Genomic DNA, 19,409 nt, shown 5'->3' with positions numbered 1-19,409 from the left:
GTGCAGGAAGGCACTGACTGGCAAGAAGTTTGCAGTGTGAAGACAGATGGCTGGTGGATAAGGACACAGTGGAGTGAGGTGGAGGAGAGCACAGGGAGAAAACAGATGGCTCTGCTAACCCACCTTAAGCTAAGGTGAAAATACTGGAGGCAATTTCAGCTCTGAGCAGAGTCCTGCTGCAGAGGTGATGGTCCCTGTGCACTGGGACCAAGGGCAGTGATTTTCAGAGTGCAGCCCACCAATTTTTTGAGGGATCATAGCCAACATCTAGGGGCACAGTGAAAACCAGCTAAGAAAAGCAGACTATTGTGGTTAGACCTCATTGTCATGCCCATGGAGGAAATTCCTGGGAGATTTGAAAAAAAACCCAACAAACCAAATCAATAAAAGCTGTAAAAATATGGATAGAACATTCAGATTTGCTGTGTGGATGAAAAGGGACTCCAGTCTCTGATCTGCATCCCCCAGAGTTCTTCTCCTTGGTTCCATAGGGTAGGTGTGCAGGAGCTGGGAAGAGGATTGTTATTTCCATAACTCCTTTCTTATCTGTTTTGTGTGCCTTTACATGTTTACTCTGCCAGGAGGGGGTGAGCCCACTCTCTTATCTGACTTGCACAATCCAGAAAGGGAGCTGAGGCTCCCACTCAGGTTGGGTTCCTCAAGTCAGGCAACCTGAGGCCACGGGGAAACTGAGAGAAGCAGGAGGATTCCAGGGCCAGAGTCCAAAACTGAGGCATCCTTTGTCAATAAAAGTTTTTGTATCTCTGAGATTCAGAGTCCATGGCTCAGGAGAGATTTCCAAATCAGCTAAGCATTGGGATACCACTGAGTGTGGCTATCCCACAGTCAGTGACTCCAACAGAAACAGCAGCCTGGTCTCTGCTCCCACTGCAGGTTACAAAGTGCTTCGTTTTGTTGTAGAAGTTGAAGATGGTCTGTGGTCTGGAGGATTTATAAGTTCAGTGTTCATGTCCTGTGCAGCACCAAACGAGCAGGCAGCCCTCAGTGACTGAATAATGTTTAATGAACAGTTAATGAACAGGAACAGGGTTCAGGGATACAGACATGGAGACAGATCTCCCAAATGTTTTCTTTGGTGACCTCAGTGATGGAAGAGGGAGCAGCTTTATTGAATCTGCAGATGAGGCAAAGCTGGAACCGAATGCAAGAGTACTGGAAGGCAGGATTAAAATTTCAAGTGATCTTGACAAATTGGTGATATAATCTGAATAAAATAAGATGAAACTCCATAAGGATGACTGCAGGGCACTGTGCTTTGGCAGGAGTAATTTTAACTAGCAAGTACTGGATGAGGGAAGGTCAGGCCAGCAGTGCTGCAGAAAAGGTAGAGAATCCCAAACTAAACAGGGATTAACAATGATGCACAGATGTCAGAAAGGCAAACCCTCAGCAGGCCAGTGGTATTCCACAGAAGTATAGATCATGGATACCATAAGATAGATGGAGACCAGCTGGAAAGTTCAGAGGAGAAACCAAACCAGACCAGAACTATCTAACGTGTGAGCTACAGTGAAAAGCTGAAGAAGTTGCCTTTGTTTTGCTTCTAGAAGGCAAGGAGAGGTGTTAAAACATTTTTGAATTATGTTGGAGAATTAAAAGTCTATTAAGGAGAGGAGGAATAGTTTTCTATATCTATAATGAAAAAGTGAGCCATTAAGAGCTTAAATTGCAATAAACCAGACTGAGGTTGAATATTAAGGAAAAACTACCATATCAGAGCCCAAAATACTGAAATATGTTTTCAGATGACCACGGGGTGTTTCTGTCTCAAAGTCTTTTAGAACAAGGCAGAAAAATTTGTGCCAACAATAATCTATGTATAATGGATCCTGCCTTCTAGCAGGAAGAAGGAAGAGGGACTGGATAACCCTTCCAGTCCTTCCTGGCTACTTCTGAATGTGTTTCTCCTCTGGCAGGTTTGAGTTCAGTACATTTGGTGCTTTTCTGCCTTGATTTAATCCCACCTGAGTGCACCCCTGCCTTCCTGCATTCCTTGTTGCATTCTTGGGGAGTCCCTGTGCTTGTGCAGATCAGTGCCTGACATCAAAGGTGGCATAAATCATTTTTCCCAGGGCACAATAACGCTCAGAGTATGTGTGTAATTCCACCGGACACAGTCATTGTCCTGCTGACCTCTTGAGTCATCACATTTTTCATCTGCTGAATTATGCTTCAATCTGAGTTGCTTTATCCCCTGTATTGCTTTATAACACCCACACAAGTGCTTCACTCAGGCAAAGTGCTCATCTATGGCCAGTGAATTTTGCCAAAGTCATGACTTCTGGATCATTTCTGGTGCTTCACACAATAACACCATCTATCATGTTTACTGTAGGCTAAACTGCTTGTGCAAGTGTGACTTTTTAAAATTCTGTTCCCTTCTGAGTTCAGCTGTGACTGATTTATTCCAGGTCAAAGTCAAGAAATGTCCACACACCAGCTGTCTCCCAGCTTTTAAAAGGAAAACCACTGCAGTCCCCTAAAACTTTTAGTTTGGCTCAGGTTTGATTTGGCTCCCCAGTAACAGACATGTAATCTTATAATTTAATTTATAATAGAGGTCTTGAATTCTTGCTCTTACTAACCTCTTATCCATGTCTTTCAATTTTCCAAGGTTCCTTGAGTGCTTTGTATATCACAATGAAATAATCTCGGCATTTTGAGAAGCTAGAAAGGGTTTATCTAAATTATTTTTGTGTTTAGATGATCTTATCAGTGACTCTAATCTAACTTCTAAAGGACACTTCATAATTCTAAAACTCCATAAGGTTTTATCAAGTACAACAAAGCTGTTTTTCCTTTGGTCTGTTCTTGCTACCACATGAAAAGTGCACTCACAAAATCCAAGGGATAGGCCTTTCAGGACTTGTTTGCAATGGTTCTAACAACATCATGGCTCTTTTTTTTCCAGCTAACTACTGACTTTTGTAACACTGTGAGTGGTGCTGAAGAGCTGAGATGGCACTGCACTTCTGGAGCTGCTCACAGGTACCACAGTGCTTTTCTACCCTTTTGAGCCACCTTTCAAACTGAAAACATTGACAAAAACAAATCCCTCTTTCTGTGTATCATGCCATTTTTTCCATTCAACTGAACAAACATCAGACTAAACTTTGAATATTCCTTTTATTGTGTGTGTTTCCCCCTACTTGTGCCCACATAATCCATGGCAGGGTGGCCCTCCAAGGATTGCTTTTTCATGACAGCAAAGTCAAAAGGGTTGGTAATTAGAAACCTGCCCCTTAGCTCTTTATTTATTTCCCCCTGTGCTTTCCTGCCCTGTGGCTTTCCACTATCCTGTCCCCTCCTTCTCTAACTGCATTGGTGAAATACACCCAGGTAATTCATTTAGCCCTGCTAGCCTGGGCAAACCTTTAATTAACATTCTTATGCTCAGACATAGAAAGTGTAGCTTTATATTTCGAAATATATTACATCTGGTTTATAAGAATAGGACTGTTCAGATTTCAAGGGTTCTCTTCTCAAAGCCAGTCCCTCTGATAAATTGAATGGATTATGTTTGTGTTGGCTGTCTTTGTTACCTCCATCACTGTGTTTCCAATTTATCAACATAGTTTTGAGAAATTGTTAGAATATGTTGCACTCGTAAGCACCATGGGGAGAAAAAATATTCATTTATTACTGCTATTGTGTTTGATTATATTACACATATCCAAAGGACTAAAATGAAATGTCATCTTTAATTCTCCCCTTACAGTAGACAATATCACCCTTGCTTCTCTCTTTCCAAAACCAGCTTGGAAATCAATTCTTCATTTTCATTTTAAATCAGCCATACAGAGTAGAAGCAAGAGTGCATTTGGGACAGGGCAGAAGTAATGGGAGTCTGGAGATCTGAGCTCCATTTCTGGCTCTGCCTTCTGCTCTTTGCAGTCTTGAGCAAAATCATTTGACCTCTGGTCTCCAGTCTCTCAGTTCATGAAATAGGAAGACCATCAGCTTCCTACAGATGTCTCTAATAATTTGCCAGAATCATGTCTTGTCTAATCACCTGTGTTTAATATCTCCCAGGGTCTTGCAAAATCAGTGAAGGCTGAAGCAGCAAATTTTGCATGCAGCTGAAAATAAAATGCTCTTGGAAAGTTAAGACTTAGAGAGCTTCCAAAGGGGGTAACCCAAGCCAGGAGAATGGGTCAGAAAGCCACTGGTGCTGTTCAGGGTTGTTAAATATTGATAAACGATATATTTGAGCCTGTCAGGAGAGGGAACTTTGTGTGTTTGGGACAAGAGGCTGAGCAGCACTGAGGCTGGAGCTGTGACAAACTGCCAGGGCTTGGATGTCCAGCTGAATCCACTTGGACTGACACACAGCTGAGGGTGAGCACCCAGCTGTGCCCACTTGGGCTGAGCACACACAGCTGAGGGTGAGCACCCAGATTTAAGGGGAGGGAACCACCTAAGAGTTGCTTTGTGTTTTGTGTGTGCTCCAGTTTTTGACTGCTTTCCCAAAAGAAGGGTGAGTTTGGGGTTGTTTGTCACCCAACTTAAGAGGTAGGAGCAGAGAGCAAGTTTCTTCTTTTGTTACCCTGTCAGATTGAGCAGAGGTTTTCTGATGACTGACTTTAAGCAGAATGGCTGAGAGGCTGAACATCCTGGGGTGAGTTGCTGGGAGCTCTGTGTTTTCTTGGGAGTGGAGTAAGGAACAGAAAATGTTCCCCCTCCTGAGGGTGAGAGTAGATTAAAGGGAAGGGTACTCGGACTACTCTGAGCCAGGGCTGGGGACAGAGGGTCGTGTTATGTGGCTTCAGGCACTGAGGGCTTTTTGTAAATAAGTAGTGTCTGTTTCTGAGCAGGCTTGGCAGTCCAGTGCTCCTGGACCAGACCTTTTGAGCTCTGAGAGTGCTGGTCCCTGCCTGCTGTGGGTCTTTGACCCCCAGGGGCAGCAGTGGGGCACTCCCAGGGGCAGCAGTGGGTCACCTCCAGGGATGTCCTGCTGAGCTGCAGTGCAGATTCTACCTCTGCCTCCTTGTGAGATTTGCTCCAGTGATTAATGGCAGCGGCTGTTTAAAAACCTGGTGCCTCATTTGCAGTCTAAACTTGTCTAGTTGCAGGCTCCAGCCAGGGGCTATTTATCTCTGTGTGCAGGCTCTGGAGGTGGGCACTGTGGGGGAAGGGGTAGGTGCCACCTGTGGGTGGGGAACAAATGCCAGGTATAAGGTTTTCCCAGTATCTCGTAGGCTATATTTTTGGCTGTGGTGTCTTGTAGGAACTGTCTTGCCCTTGAGGAGAAGTCTCTGCCTTTGCAGAGCCCCACAGAGAGGTCCTGGGCTGGTAGGATGAAAGCAAAAGACAGTGGTTGGTACATCAGGGCTGGTTGCACACACAGTGAAGGTGCAGAGGAGTGTTGTGAGCTTGCAGGATCTGAGGGCAAAAAAACTTAGGCAGTTGAGTCATCTTAAAAATTAAGTCCCCCCCTGTGGAGTTTGACTCGGGTTGAGTTGCTTGCCCATTCAGGAGCTGCAACAGCCCAGGTTCCTCTTGACCTGGGAAGGGCACACTGGGAGGTCAACAAATGGCATCTGTGACACTGTAGCCAAATGGGGGACGTACCAGGGTTTTGAACACAAACTCAGCTGCTGTACAGAGAGGGAGCCTTCCTCTGCTTTCCTTCTTAGAGTGCTGCCCTGGTGGAATACCCACATCCTTCCACCTCTGTAAAAGGGTTCCTCCTGGCTGGGTTTGGCTGTGCAATTCCCCAAGCTCAGTGCTGTACTGGGTTATAGGCAAAGAGGGTCTGTGGGAGGTGGTGGCAAAGGGAACATTTGAATGTGAATCATAGAATCATGTAGGTTGGAAAAGTCCTTGAAGACCATGGAGTCCACCAGTCAACCTCACACTGTTGTGTTCACCACTGAGCCGTGTTCCCATGTGATTCCAAAATGCACAGGATGCACATGCTGAAGCAGAGATCTCTTTCTCACTGGTTACCTTGTGAGTGAGGCATCAGAAAAATTATTTATTTCCTCTTTATCTGTATAACTTCTGCAGTGTGAATGCAGCAGCAGGCACTGGCTTTTGGGCAGTGAGTGGATTCCCCTGGACCCGTCTCTGGGTTAGGGTGGGTACTGGGCCCAGCTCTGCCCCGGGGCACGGCGCGTTCGGTGCCCGCGGCTCAGCCTCCCCCGGGCTGGGTTGGGGGCGATGGGCCCCTTCGCGGCGGGGTCCGCCGCGAGGCCTGGCAAGGGTTAACGCCGCAGCCCCACGCCCCCTTTGACGGAGTCGGACCAACCTCGCCAAATTTGAAAAGGCATCCGGGGCTGAGTGTGCGCCCTGGGCGCATCGAGCCGCGCTGGCCCCGGACCCCCTGCGCGGGCAGCACCGCCGGGGCTCGGCTTGCCGAGGGACTGGGCTGCCCTTTGGGAGCCCGAGCAGTCATCCCTGTGTCCCGGACACCACTGCCCCGTGGTCCCCGCTCCCGAGGGCACCTCCGTGCCGTGGGATCCAGCCGTGACCCCGGCCGGGGGAGCGCGGAGTGGCCCCGCGCCTGCCGTGCCGGTGCCGTCCAGGAGGAGAAGGGGAGGCGGTAGGAAAACCCCGTTCTTGCAAAAATGCAGCTCGCTCTTTTCTTGTCCTGGTGCTGTTGCCTGCATGGATGCGCGCTGGGCACGGGCTTCCTCTATCAATTCCCAGCATCAACCCTGCAGCACAACTACCCAGAGCAGAGCTCCGGCTCGCCGGGCAACGGCTTCGGCAGTCGCCGGTGAGTAAGACCGGGAACGCCTCCCGGGAGAGGTGGCTCCGGGGGAAACGAGGGCAACGGCCCCCGCGGAGGGCGCAGGGGCTCTCTGGGGACCGGGCTGGGCTGCCCGCATCCTCCGTGGGGTGCGGGAGGCTCCCTACCTGCCCGCGGCAGTGTCCTCCTCAGGGAATCGAGGAGCTGAGCTTTGATAAATGACATCCGCACACTCTCCCCCTGCAGCCCCGCGAGTCGGGGAGGGGAAGGGGCTCTGCAGGGCAGCGTGTTCCCTGCGCACCGCGCAGCCAGAGCCGGAAAAGCTCCGGAGCGGGGACACCGGGGATGCCGGCAGAGGGAACTGTTATAGCCCTCGGCTGCGAGAAGAAACTTGTTCAGCTCAACAAAGGAAACCCCTTAATTACAGATCTCTGTTCAAGAACTTCAGTTTTCAAGTAGCTGTTTAAAATCAAACCTCCCATTCTTCTCCTCTTCCCCCACTCCAACCCAATTTCTTATAAACTTAATGTAAATCAGTTTTGATTTACTGTATCTTGCTGCTTCAGTAGAGCAAACAATTTAGGCTTCTCCCCCTCCTCTCTGTTTTCTCTGGGTATTTCTCTAGAGGTGAAACAGCTGCTCAGATGAATGAGCTGCACTGTATAAAGCAAGAGAGTGGCTTAACCTGATTCCAGTTGTTCTTGGGTTTCACTTTTTTCTTTCTTTTTTTTTCCTTGCCTTTCCTTTGAATGGGGACTTGGGATTTAATATTCAGGGCTCGTCTGTCCTATGTCTACCTCTTTTCCTCCTCCTCTTGCTAATACCTAGTCCGCAGGAGCTGTGCTGCTGTGGAGGAGGGCTTGTGTTGGCATCGCCCATTTGGGCTGGGAATTGGGATAAGGATTTCCATCGGCGTGTCAGAGGCACGGAGTGGGCACCAGCCTTGTGCCTGTGCCTTGCACGGGTCTCGCATCTGGTGCGGATTTCACCCCCGGGTGGGGGTGGGTTTGTCCTCTGGGCTGTCAGAGAGGCCTCAGGCTGTAGGGGGTGTGATGTTAAACTACAGTAACTGTCAAAGGGTTTGAAACGGCAGAAAATTATAGGAGAGTAATGGGATAAACCTATCCCAGCTGGATGTGTTCCAAGGCACCCCCTTCCCAAAGCATGAGCTGCAATGAGAACCACATGTCATTTGTCTTACATATCTATTAGCCTGCAGATCTTTGTTCTGAGCTACCACACTTACAGCAGTGTGGGCTGTGTCAGTGCTCACCAAAGACCTTCCTCAGTTCACACTCTGGCACAGTTTTCCCATGCCTTGGTGGTTTGGACAGCTGATGCTTTGTCAGGGGAACGTGTCCCTCTCCAAGTCTATAAAGTGCTGTATAAAACCACATAAAGCTGATTTTAAACAATGATGTTGGGAAAGCTGATGGATTTTATTCACTTTGCCATGTGAGAATCTCCCATTCTAGTTTAAAGAAGAGAGGAAAGTAAAAAATTTGATGGGAGAGAAAAATCACTGGTGGATGTTGTGAAAGAAAAATTCAAGTGCTCAGTCAAATATCACACATTGAAGCAATCTTTATATGTTTTAATTTCCCCTTGAGTGGTGGAGTTGTTGGCAAATGTCTTAACAGCTTCACTTTCTAATGGGAAAATCTGTGTGGGAAAACTTTCCCCAGCCACAATGTTGGACCTCTGGGGGGAGCCTCATGCTGGGTGCAGCTTCAGGTTGGGAAAACTGAGTTTTTCTGGGTTTAAGGTGGTCCCTCATAGGAATGAGGGTTTTTGCACTGAGTCTGACATAGACTTCTGTGGGTACAGAGCCTTTTATCAAGGATTGAATCAGACTGGTATAGGCTGGTGTTTGCATTGTTCAGAGTCCCTTTTGCCATTGAAACAAGGGATCTTGGTAGCACCTGAATTATGTGAGGCAACAGCAGCTCTGTCCCAGCAGAGCTTTCTGGTCTTTGCCCTGGAGAGGTTGCAGAGGAGGCAAGATGGGGGGAAGATGATTGTTATTAATGGCACTACATGGCCATTCTCACTTTCTCTTCTTCAGCCTTCTCTGGGAGTGCTTTGCCCAGTGACTTCTGGCACTTTTTCTGAGTCAAACATGAGCAGGGCCAGAGCACTGAGAGTCACTGCAGCTCCAGGTTTTGGTGTGTTGCAGCACATGCTGATGTGATGCTCTACAGCTGACATGTTTCCTTGATACACATCATGTTCCTGCTGTTGTCTTTTTCTGTCCTTGATCAACAGGTGAAGAAATGACTGAGCCATTTGGGAATCTGCTATCAATTTTTTGAAAATTAATGTGTCATAAGAGTTGTATTTCTCCAAGCAGGGAGACTTCTGAAAGCCTTTGTGCTGATACAGCCCTTGATATGCAGGCTGCAGGTTGACTCAGAGATGGGCTCCTGAGGCTCCAAGGACTGCAGAACATATTTTCTCACCAAGACCTAAGGCCCTGGGGTGTAAGAACCTTGGGATGGTGGTGAAGGAAAATTGTGAGGAAAAAATTTCATTGTTCACATTCTTCAAAATGAAACTGTGGGCTACTTGTTCTGGAAGAATTATGTGTACTTTGCTTCCTTTTTTAAAAATGAAAATTCTAGCTTGTGGTTGGCTTCAGCTGACAAATTTTGGTTATTAGGCCAAAACCACTTGCCTTTAAAAGCAGCACTTGTGTGCTGCTTTGATGTGGGAAAGCTATTTGAACAGGCAGCAGCTTTCCTGTACTACAGCTTGCCTTGCTTCCCTTCTTCCCCAAGAAACCTGAAGTGCTGATGCTTGAAATATGTTGCCAATTATTCCTTGAGGCCACCAGATTCTTAATAGGACACTTGAATGTCTCGTTCTGAAGATCAAGATGCCTGGATGGACCTGCTGGAGGTAGAAGTGTTCTTTTCAAAATAACCTCCTGTGCTGTGCCTGGTCCTGCAGCTACACGTGCTGGGCTGGACCTGCTCCTCCACAGCACAAGTGCACTGTGGTGTAACAACCTCCAGCCTCTTGGGTGAGGCCTTAGTACTTTCAAATAATTGTGGGTCTCTTTATGTAAGAGGCTTGCTTTTAATATTAAAAGGTGATCTATCATCAGTATTCCAATTTATACTGTTGATCAGAACATGTATCTGGAATTTTCCTCATGAATCTCTCTGAATTCTCTTTACCAGAGAAAGATGACTTGAACCTTATTTCAGCCCTAAACTCTGAACCTCTTGTGACTCTTAAGTGGGTGTGGAATATAAAACTACACATATTGGCAAAACGTGATTCTCCTTCCTTTTGCTGAGAGGATCTGGCTCTCTGAGTCATTCCCTCCATCACTTAATAGTCTGCTCACTGCCCGGGGTCTCTGCTTTGCTGTGGGCTGGGAGGATGTCAGGCAAACTGGGATTTGTGTCACGCTGAGTCCTCTGCATTAATTCTGCTTTGAAGTGCCCAACCCAGGTAACCAAGAGGTCAGAAGGTCTTGAGCTCATCACCAAACCCTGGGACTATCTGGTGTTTGTTTCCTGGACTTTGCAGCCCTATGATCTTCATCTGACTCACAGGGTTCAGTGCTGTAACTTCACAGTGCAATTAGCAGTGGAACCAATGGTGGTGTAAGGGCCTGGTGACACTGGAATGGCTTTGAAATACCAGATGTGACTGTAGTTACTGCAGTTAATTATATTCTTTTAGGAAATCTACCATCCTGCCTTTCCAGCTGCTGGTGGGAATCATTTCCTCTCAGGTAGGTTTTGTTTACCAGCTATAGGAAGAAAAAGGGAGGAGAGAAGCATAACAATGGGTGGCAGTGAACTTGTGCTCCCCTTGGATAAATTAATAAATGTGTCCCTTGGATAAATTAATAAATGTGTCTCTTTCAACAACCCTTATTTGTTAATCTTCTCAAAGCTGAGCTTGTTCATGCACTAAAATCCTTGTTGAATCATGGCAGGTTAGAACATTCACAGGTTTGCTTGGGGTGTGGTTCTGGGACACTTGGATCAGAGATAGTTACATCTCTGTCTCATGCTATGTCTTGATAAGGGGGGGAAATTAAGAATGGCTTTCAGATGAGGATGAAGGACTGAAAGCATAGACTGCTTTGGGATAGTGGAGCAGCCACTCTGCTTTTTGCTGCATTTGACCTCCCTGGTGTACCTGGAGATGTTTCTGGTTTGAAAAGCCAGATGCCTCTCCTGTAGGGTAATATCAAAACTCATCTGACCGTGTATCTGCAATATGCACAAAGCTCTTGACTCACATTTAATTAGGCAGATCTGGACAGTTCTTAAATTTGCATCCACTGAGGCATAATGTTTGTTCTGAGGCTGAGCCTACAGCCAGTCTGTGCCAACTTAGCAATCACAAAGACTCTGGTGAGGGGCATAGCTGCAAAAGTAAAAGAAAAGGCTAATGCTACTGATTGGATCACTGTCCTGCATTTATCAGCTTCTTATGCAGTTGAATAATACTAAAGCTCCTGCTTAGTGTAATTATGCCCAGTGTTGTATGATCTGAGTTAGGCTGCTGAAACGAACAAAAGTGGGAACTGTGATATTGGTCGTTATTGGTTTTTGTCCTTATCTTCTTTCTTGGAAGAAATGGTTTGTTGATGTGAATTTTGTGTGGAATAACATTTAGATGCTTTAACAAGTTTTGACAAACTTCTTGGCTTTGGTAAGTTCAGTGCCTTCGTTCTTTTGGAACTGAACAGATGTGTAAGTGAGGACTGTGCTTGGGTGATAGAGTTGCCTGTAATGTCTATGCCTGACTACTTGAAAACAGCTGACTCTTTCTGGGAGGACTAACAAGTAGGAAGCATCTCAGACTCCTTTCAGCTTCCAAAGCTGAGGAATTGTAGTTCTGGTGAAGAAAAAACCTCAATCTGTCTAGAAATGGCTTTCCCCCCAGAGACTCACACAATGGATGCTACCAAGACAAAAGCTGAAGGCAATGTCATAATGTTTCATGTTTGGAACAGATTGGCCTCCTTCTGTATCAATGTGGTTTGACTGGAATAGAGAACTTGCCACTTAAAAACACAGTAGTTGATTTTGAAAGCTCACTGGAACTGAGAAGAGAAGGTACCTGTGAGATTCCCTTATGTAGGACTCTATTGGGTGTCTCCTGTCTGCCCTCCAAGAGTTGAGTAAGGCTGTTCTTGTCCAGCCACCTTCCTTTGTGCTGAGCAAACAAACCATCTGTCAAAAGTTTAAGGTTAGTATGAGGTACCACTACACAGGAATGCCCAATTCATGTCCAATCCTGACATAAGGTTGTGCAGTCAGATGTCTTTTTAATCAATTCCACTTTTTCTGCCTCTCAGCACTGGGTGGAAGGGATGTTCTGAGCAGTATTTGTGCTAGATACAGGCATGTGTTTGCTCAGAGCATCTCAGAAATGCCAGTGCAGTGAAATCATGGGGCAGGGGAGTATTCCCTGGATATGGTTGTGTAACCAAGTTGTAGAGTTAAGAACAGGTCCAGTTCTGTTCCTTCTGGATGTCCCCCCGCCTGTTGTGTGTGTGTGCTCTAGAGAGGAATTGTGTTTGTCTCTGCAGATGGACAAGACTCTTGATTCCTGCTTTCCACTTCTCAGTGGAGTGAAGAGGCCAAGCACATGGAAAGAGAGTGCCTCATGAAGGCTGTGTAGGCAAAGGTGTTTTATGAAAGATACCTGTTTAATGTGAGGATGGTTTTGGGGATTGACACTGAGGAAGGAGGCACAGCAAGTTGCAGGACTGAGGACTGAGATTTCTGTTTGTATGTTCCGTATAAGAAACGGGAATAGGATGCTCCTTACCCTGTGCCTGTTGGAGCTGTCTAGGTCTAAGAACAGGCAGCAGCATCGGTGCCAGATGAGCCAAATACCCCTTTTGCCCTGTTGTGATGACCCTGCAAGATGAAATGCTCACTTAAAGCACAGCACAAAAACTTCCCCTCTTGTCCACGACTTGTTTTGTTCCCGGTGGGTCAGTCAACATCTGGTTTTCCCCCACAGGCCTTTGCTTATTTAGTTGTTCCTAAGTGTGGTGCTGGGAGCCCTCAGCCTGGCTGGAAGTGCTGCCTGTGCTGGGGCAGGGCTGGGGGCAGAGGGGCTGGGGGATGATGACATAACGTCTCCGTGCTGGGGCTGCCCCTGCCTGGCGCGGCCGTGCCTGCTCGGGTGTGGCAGCCCTGAACGGAAGGGCAGGCATTTCTTTTTTGCTCTGTGCTGCTCAGCCCTTATTAAACTCAGATGTTTCTAACCCCTTCCCCCGGGCTCTCATTATTGCCGTAAACACAGCAGAGCGCGGGGAGCTTTTGCAAATCCTCCTTTGAGGCAGCGGAGGGTGACAGCTTGCTCGATGTGAATCTAACACTTTAACTCAAGGAGGTTTCTGCCTGCCTTTTCCCTACAGAAAAAGACATTTTTCTCATCTGGTGCCACCTCTCTTTCTCCTCCTTTGGGTTTCTCAGCTTCCAGGCTTTCTTCTTGCCTGATCCTGTCTTGTGCTTCCACAGAATCTGTCTGGTTTCTGCCACCCTGCTCAGTGTGGGCTGTCTGGCTGCTCATCTCATCACTGTATCTTGTGCAAACTTGGAGCTGTTTGCATTTTCAGTGGCAGTGAAAGTGATGCCAGCTAAAATAGGGCTTCTGTTGCTGTGTTAGGATAACTAAAACAGGCTCTCCTGGAAGAAAACACCTAGATCTGCCTGTCAGCACATCCATATCTCAGCTGTACCTGCTCCAGTTTTACTATGTGTCTCTGATAGAAAGTTACATTTCAGCATTTTGTGGAGGGAGGAAGAGAGGAGAGACTGCCATGGTAACAGGGTCTTAGATGTTCCCAACCTACAAACCACACTTCACCCAGTGTGGGCTCTTGTACCCCTGCAGAGGATTTAGGAATCCTTGGCATCTCTGAATATAACCTGTTAACTTTGAGGTATATCCAGGCTATTTATAATCTTCTTGCACTCACTTCTGCAATGACTATATCCATTGCAAAGCTACTTACGAGTCTCAAGTATCTATCCATTTAATATGACTTTTTCTGAGCTGAGACATTCTTGGCCCAGTGAGGTATCAGGGCTGCTTTGTGCATAACATTGCCTTGGTGAAAGCTGTGCTCCTGCAGGATCCCTGAGAGTCTCTCAAATCATCCATGTGGCTTGTTCTCAGGACAATTTTGTATCACTCTAGTCTAGTGTTCCTCATAAACTGAAGAGCTCTTGACTCTTCAGAACCAGAATGTGTCAGGTGTTAGGGAGATCATTGCCATTTTGGTGCTAGGTTTCCTTTTGGAAATCCAAGCTATCCTAAGACATTGGAAGATGAGCTACTTTGCTGCAAGGTTCTCAAAATCTGGTCCCTCCAGTCTCTGACTTGGTTTAAATTTTCTGGTGCATGGGAGGTACAGAGATCTCTTCTTGTTGTGGTCTCTACATCCCCAAGAAAACCCTGATTTAGTGGCCACTGTAGCTTTGAGGCGAGCTTTTAATGAACTCAGAGCTACAATGGCAGAGCTCCTGAGAGCTGAGCTGTCAGCTTGTGTCTGTCACTGGCACTGGCAGTACAGGACAGAGAAAATCTGATATGCTTAAGCTTCAGTATTTCACCATGGCAAACCCTGCTAACCTAAACACTGAGGGGGGAGCTGCATTCTTTGCTATGCCTAATCTCTGTATTTTGTTAAACATGCATTCCTGCCAGAACTTTATTGGACAGAACAATAGTGACCAGCTGGGCAAGTGACCCTGGCTTTTCTGGTCTGCAGAGGAATTTGCCATCTGAGGAGTTCACATTCTCGTGTGCAGCTTAAAGTGATATGGATTTAGTTGCTTTTAATTATTTGCTGGCTGATTCGTAAGGCTTTGCTTTCCACACTCTTTCCCAAGAAAAGGACTATTTCCTTAAATGCTTAATGTAAATTCATTCTATAGAGCAGCACAAAGTCTGCGAGCTGAGATTTGCAAGTTCTCTCTTTCTTTCCCCTAAATAAAATGGGAATAGTAATATTTCCCTTCATGTAAGGGAAGGCTCTGGGGAGTATTTCATAAGGGTGTGGTTATATCTTAGAGGGAAAGCTGCAAAATCCAAAGTATTGTATATGAATACATGCAGAAGTTTATAATCTATGAATGATAATACTTGGCACTTGTATAAACTTCCACTCTTACAGAATAGAGATCATTGTGCTCCCTGCACCTCTCTGAGCCTGGATAGTCTTGAGGAGTTAGTCTTTGCCTAAGGTTTGCAGAGAAGGGTTTAGTTTGAGGTGGAACAGAGGGAGGTGCAGGGGGAGCTGGACTGACCAGCAGCAGAGGGCTGGGTGATGGCACAGACTGGGCTGTTCTCCTGTCCCCAGTGCTAGTGAAGGGTTTGGGGAGTCTGAATGGGGGACATACCTTTAAAAGCAGCCTGGACTGACAGGCTCAGGGCAAAAATGCCTGTGGGAGCTGGTGTTTCTCAACAGCACCCACCTTGGAGCAAAGGCAGGTCTGGATTGTGCTACTGCTGCAAGACTTCCCTGTTCCCAGCTGACGTACAGCAGAGAGCAAAAAGGCAAACGGGCTCTGTAGGATGTTCCAGTGCTTGGCTTAATGCTGCTGTAAATCAGCGTAACCTGCAGCAAAAGCTCCAGTCTCCCTGCAGTGTATTTCAGGAAACAGCACTGAGCCAAAGGGTTTAAACTATCACACAGTGAAATGCTGTCTCTTAGGCAGCTGTTACTGGAAGTCACTAATGTATATCACAAATGATACAAAAATGTTGGATTACAAAGTGGTGGGAATTCTTAGGCTGTCAGCCTGTGGATAAGCTTTGAATGAGTGTGCATTGCAAGCAGAAATAATAGGATCTTGTTTTGCCAAGCACCAGAGAATACTTGGGGCCTGACAGTGGAATTAAAAGTCTGCTAAAACCCTTGCAGGACACCTGCAACCAAACCCACTGGAAATTTATTGCAAGGGCTGCAGCAATGTACTGATTTTCTTGGGTAATGTCCTTTGAAACAATCAAGCTCTCTAATTATGTCCGTCAGGCCTTGCCGAGTCATTATTGGTGTCTGAACTAGAAGGTTTTCAAAGTAACTTCTGCAAATAACTGTTGAATTTTGCTGAAAGTAAACTTTCAGCTCCCAGGTACCAATTGGAAAAGTTACTGGATAACTTTTGGAAAGATCAGGGTGAAGCTGTGTGTCTGCAGTGGCTGGGAAGAGAGGGGAGAGAAGTGGGAATGTAGAAATTGCAGGAATCATCACAACTTGTCTCTTGAATGCAACTGGAAACGGGACTGGTTTATACTGGACATCTCTGAGCTCTGGGGGGTGTGTGGGTGTTCTTTGGGGGTTTTTTAACCACCAAAAACTCCCAACAAAGACCAACACCAAACCCCACACAAGCATTTGACTGGAATTGGATGCTTCCCATAGGCTTGTGGTTCCAATGCTGCCCATGGGCACCCTGGCACCAACAGGAGCCTCTTTGATAGTTGTTCTGTTACTCCAAGCTCTGAGGATCAACGAACCTTTTTGAGTCATGTAGGAGAGTGACTTCAACAGAAACTCATACCAGAGTTTTTTAGCTGCAAGAAGTACCTGAATGAGTCTGTCACAGCCTTTTAATTTGACATTCTGCTCTGCAGTGCTTGTATAGACATCCCTGTATACTCCCTTAGAAATGGCTCAAGCAAGGTTTGATACCAGGAAAAAGCTTTTCACCCAGAGGTGGTTGGGCACTGAACAGCCTCCCCAGGGCAGGGGTCACAGCCCCAAGGCTGCCAGAGCTCAAGGACGTTTGGCCAATGCTCTCAGCCACATGGTGGGATTGTTGGGGTGTCTGTGCAGGGCCAGGAGTCACACTCTGATCCTGATGGGTCCCTTCCAACTCAGAATATTCTATGTTGTTGCAGCAGCAGCTGCTGTTTTTACATTTAGAGTGGCTGAATTTGGCTCCATCCTTTGAGACACTGCATGTAACATTTTCTCCAAGCTGTGCTGAAAGGTGTATGGGAAAACTCTGCATGTGTGTGTGAGGGGGAAAACATGAGCAGCTCTGAGCTGTGGTGTGTGAAGGCTGTTTGTGTGCCCACTCAGCGCAATAATTAACACAGGCTGTTACTGAGCAGCCCTGTGGCATTCTCAGGTTTGCTGGTTTACCTGCAATAACTAAAAACAGAAAGCTGTTCTCCCCAGACTATGAAAAAGATACCAGAAATACAAAATAACTGTCACCTATTGATAAAATTCAGGTCTTGACTGCTTATTTTAGTCAACCTTTTATCTTCTGCATTGTTGGTGGGATTCTTCATTGTCTGATTGAAGAACTTTGTGTAAATAGAAGGGGGGGGAAGTTAATCTCCCTGTAATGGCTTTGCCTTGAATTTGCCCCAAGGTTTAGCAAATAGTGTGTGTTTAAAATGGGATGTTGGTGTATCCAGTGTCAGCCACACCTTTGCACACCCAGACTGAGACCCCTCTCACCAACAATTCCAGACATTCCCAGCAGAACAGTGAGGGATGCCTGTGAAGCCTTTGCTTTAGGAGGATGGATCACTTGTGTGCATCAGTTTGCACCCCCACCAAACTGGTAGCTAAGATGCTGTGGACTTGCCTCCCTTGCCCTGGTGGAGCAGTTGGGTTGCCCTGCTCTTTTGCATTGGCAGGTACCTCCAAACTTCAACAACCAAACCCCTCCACAACCTGCCCTGTGTGGTGGAGTTTGCTGTGCAATTCCCCACAAAACAGGGCAGGAATTTTTCTGACCAAATGCCTGTATCTCAGACCTCCTGCTGTCCCCTCTCCTGCTCAGTGCTGCCTCCTCCCCATCCAGTTTCCCACGTGTCTACTCGGGAATGTTTCAAGGCAGTGTTATCATTCCTAAGGAATCTACTGTGCATGCACAAGCCATGGAAGGGGTTTTTTTTCAGCTGTTACTACTTGGCCAAATGAAACCCATTTTCCACCTGGATACCAAAATATAGATCTCCTCCCTGAAGACCATCTCCCTTCCAAATAGAAGCTTCCAAAGCACTGAGGCACTAAAGCAGCTTCTTAGACTGGTCAGGAATATTTAATAATAGAGGAAGGTGTTAGTGGTTCCATTCACAAGAGAAAGGCTTGCTTTTTTTATTTCTAATGAACAAACTTGATTGCAGCAAGATTTAAAAGGAGTATATAAATAATTGTTCTTGGCTAGAAATGAGGTATGGAGGCTGCTTCCAAAACCAGTGAAAGCTTAGGGAGTTGGGTTAAAAGCAGAAGAACCTTTCCAACTGAAACCAGGTAGCTGCAGCACTTAGTTTCTAGATGTCTCTTTACAGTCTGTCTATAGACAGATATCAAAGTGCAGTGTGACTAAAACACAATCTGCTGAAAAGTGAGTTGAAAACTTGGTAAGGCAACACCATGTTCTCTAGCAAGGGTTTGGGGTGCTGTGTGCAGGGGAGGGGTGGACAGCACATGCTGTGGAGTTATCCCTTATGGCACTGGGTGGGTGCAGTGGGCAGAGTGTAGGACTGGGAGTCTGCAGGAAGGTGAAAAGGGGGTTGCTGGTACAGATTACTGTGCCTGTAACTACCCCATCCAAGCTCAGTCACAGGGGGTTTTGAATGAGGCTTTACAGAGGAGGCACTTTGGAAGGGCTTCTGATTTGGCAACTGGGAAGCGTTTTAGGGGAATTCACTGAGATGGGTGCTGGGAATGACTGGCTTGAGAGGCAAGGGAAGGAAAGGTTACCACCCATGGATGTGGGCATGTTTGTGAGGCTCTTGCCTGTTTACTACATTAAAGGTGAGGTTTGAGGGTTTAAAGCTGTTGATGCATCTTCCTGCCTTATCTGTTTCTGACCTCCCTCCCAATATTACCCTTGACTCAAAACTGACTGTTACAAAGGGCAAACTCAGCTCTCAGATCACACAGCAGATCTCAGTTCTGATGTTCCTACTTCCCTACACATGAAACTCCCATGGGTGTGACTGGAACAATAGGATTATTTTCCAAATTATTTTTTTATTGTAGTAACGCCCAGGACAGCTTTGTGCCAGACATGGCAGACATGGAATAAAAAAGTTTTCAATTTAAATAGCAAATTAACACACAGGCTTTGGGGTTTGTTTTTCAGACTGATTAACGCTTTGAATACCCAGGCAGAGAAGTTTTCCAAGGCTGGGTCTCATGTGGCCCATCTTGGGAATCCCTGAACTTGACACATCAGTAGAGCAGTTACTGGAGAAAAGTGCTTGGCTCTTCAGGTACAGATGTGTTGGTGGGGCACAACTGTCCCCAAAAGTCTTCCTGTCTTGTCTCAGGCCAAATGCAAATGCTGGCTGATGTGTACCTGACCTGCAGTTGCCTCACTGAACATAAATGGCTAATCTGGCAAATTAAAAAGGAGAAAGAGGAATTGTTGGTCTCGAAGCAAAATAAGAAGATGGATTTGTCTAGACTGGATTATTGTTTCTAATCACCTCCTCCAGCACAGGAAACGTTAGAAAGCTGTAGGGTTTTCTTGCACTTGAGGAAAAGCTGTTTCCTTGGCAGTGTCAGTGAGGTTGTCTGGCTCTTTGGCAGTCACTTGGAACAGGCTGAGCCTGCACACCTACTGCAACTTCCCTCCAGGAAGAGAGGTCCTTTCAGCTCTGAAACCCTGTTCCCAGCATGATGGGCAACTACAGGATAGGTAACTATCTTAGAAGTGTCTGGTGTGTGCTC

The 19,409-nt window shown here is 46.5% G+C and overlaps 1 protein-coding gene across 1 annotated transcript in view; it reads left to right on the top strand.

Moving 5' to 3' along the window:
- Positions 1–6,590: 6,590 nt before the first annotated feature.
- The window catches only part of COL26A1 (collagen type XXVI alpha 1 chain), a 157,696-nt gene continuing 144,877 nt past the window's right edge, over positions 6,591–19,409 (top strand). The window contains exon 1 of the mRNA XM_071575250.1: positions 6,591–6,742. Within this exon, the coding sequence (XP_071431351.1) occupies positions 6,591–6,742 (152 nt within the window). The remainder of the gene's footprint in view (positions 6,743–19,409) is intronic.

This window comes from Pithys albifrons, chromosome 21 (genome assembly GCF_047495875.1).
Source record: "Pithys albifrons albifrons isolate INPA30051 chromosome 21, PitAlb_v1, whole genome shotgun sequence".
In the NCBI taxonomy this organism is placed as follows: domain Eukaryota; kingdom Metazoa; phylum Chordata; class Aves; order Passeriformes; family Thamnophilidae; genus Pithys; species Pithys albifrons.
Note: the sequence above shows the minus strand (reverse complement) of the source record. Positions and strands in the feature narration are given on the sequence as shown.